The sequence below is a fragment of the Buceros rhinoceros genome, unplaced genomic scaffold, assembly GCF_000710305.1.
Source record: "Buceros rhinoceros silvestris isolate BGI_N320 unplaced genomic scaffold, ASM71030v1 scaffold6913, whole genome shotgun sequence".
Taxonomy (NCBI): Eukaryota; Metazoa; Chordata; class Aves; order Bucerotiformes; family Bucerotidae; genus Buceros; species Buceros rhinoceros.
Window position 1 is genome coordinate 1,847 of NW_010405288.1, and position 607 is coordinate 2,453.

The 607-nt window shown below is 66.2% G+C and overlaps 1 protein-coding gene across 1 annotated transcript in view; it reads left to right on the top strand.

Annotated features, from left to right (window-relative positions):
• Positions 1 to 607, top strand: part of LOC104491273 (sacsin-like) — a 14,529-nt gene that overhangs the window by 1,825 nt on the left and 12,097 nt on the right. The window contains exon 6 of the mRNA XM_010133659.1: positions 413 to 505. Within this exon, the coding sequence (XP_010131961.1) occupies positions 413 to 505 (93 nt within the window). The remainder of the gene's footprint in view (positions 1 to 412; positions 506 to 607) is intronic.

The window sequence follows — 607 nt, forward strand, 5'->3', positions numbered from 1 at the left end:
GGAATCAGTGCAGGGATCTCCGATACTGAGCGCCTCCAGAGTCTCCTCCAGACCTTCCTCACCGAGGCCCATCTTGCTCTCCTCTTCCTGCGCCATATCCGCCGCGTGGCCCTGTACCGTGTGGCCCCCGATGGTGTTCAGACACTCCTGGGGACCCTTGTGGCTTCCCCTCAGCCTCTCCCTGTCCCAGGGCCATCAGGGGATGAGGGGCTGAGTCTGGCATGGTGCCTGGTGGCCCTGCATGGGGATGGGGTGGGGAATGGGAGCAAGTGGCTTGTGGCCAGGGGCAGGGCTATGGAGGGGCCAGCTGTGGCGCTGGGTGCAAGGCTGGGCTATTGCCCTGAGCTCAGCCTGGCGCATCCCTTACGTGAGCCCTGCCGAGGGCGGTTGTGCTGCTTCCTACCCCTGCCAGCCACAGATGAGACGGCCACAGGGCTGCCTGTCCACGCCAGCGCACCCTTCGCCCTCTCTGACGACCGCCGCCACCTCCGCTGGCCCGAGGAGGGTGAGGAGGGTGGGGAAGATGCCCGCTGGAACGCCCTGCTGCTCCTTGGTCTCCTGCCACAGATCTACGGACACATGGCTGCCGTGCCCAAGGCTCTGCCTG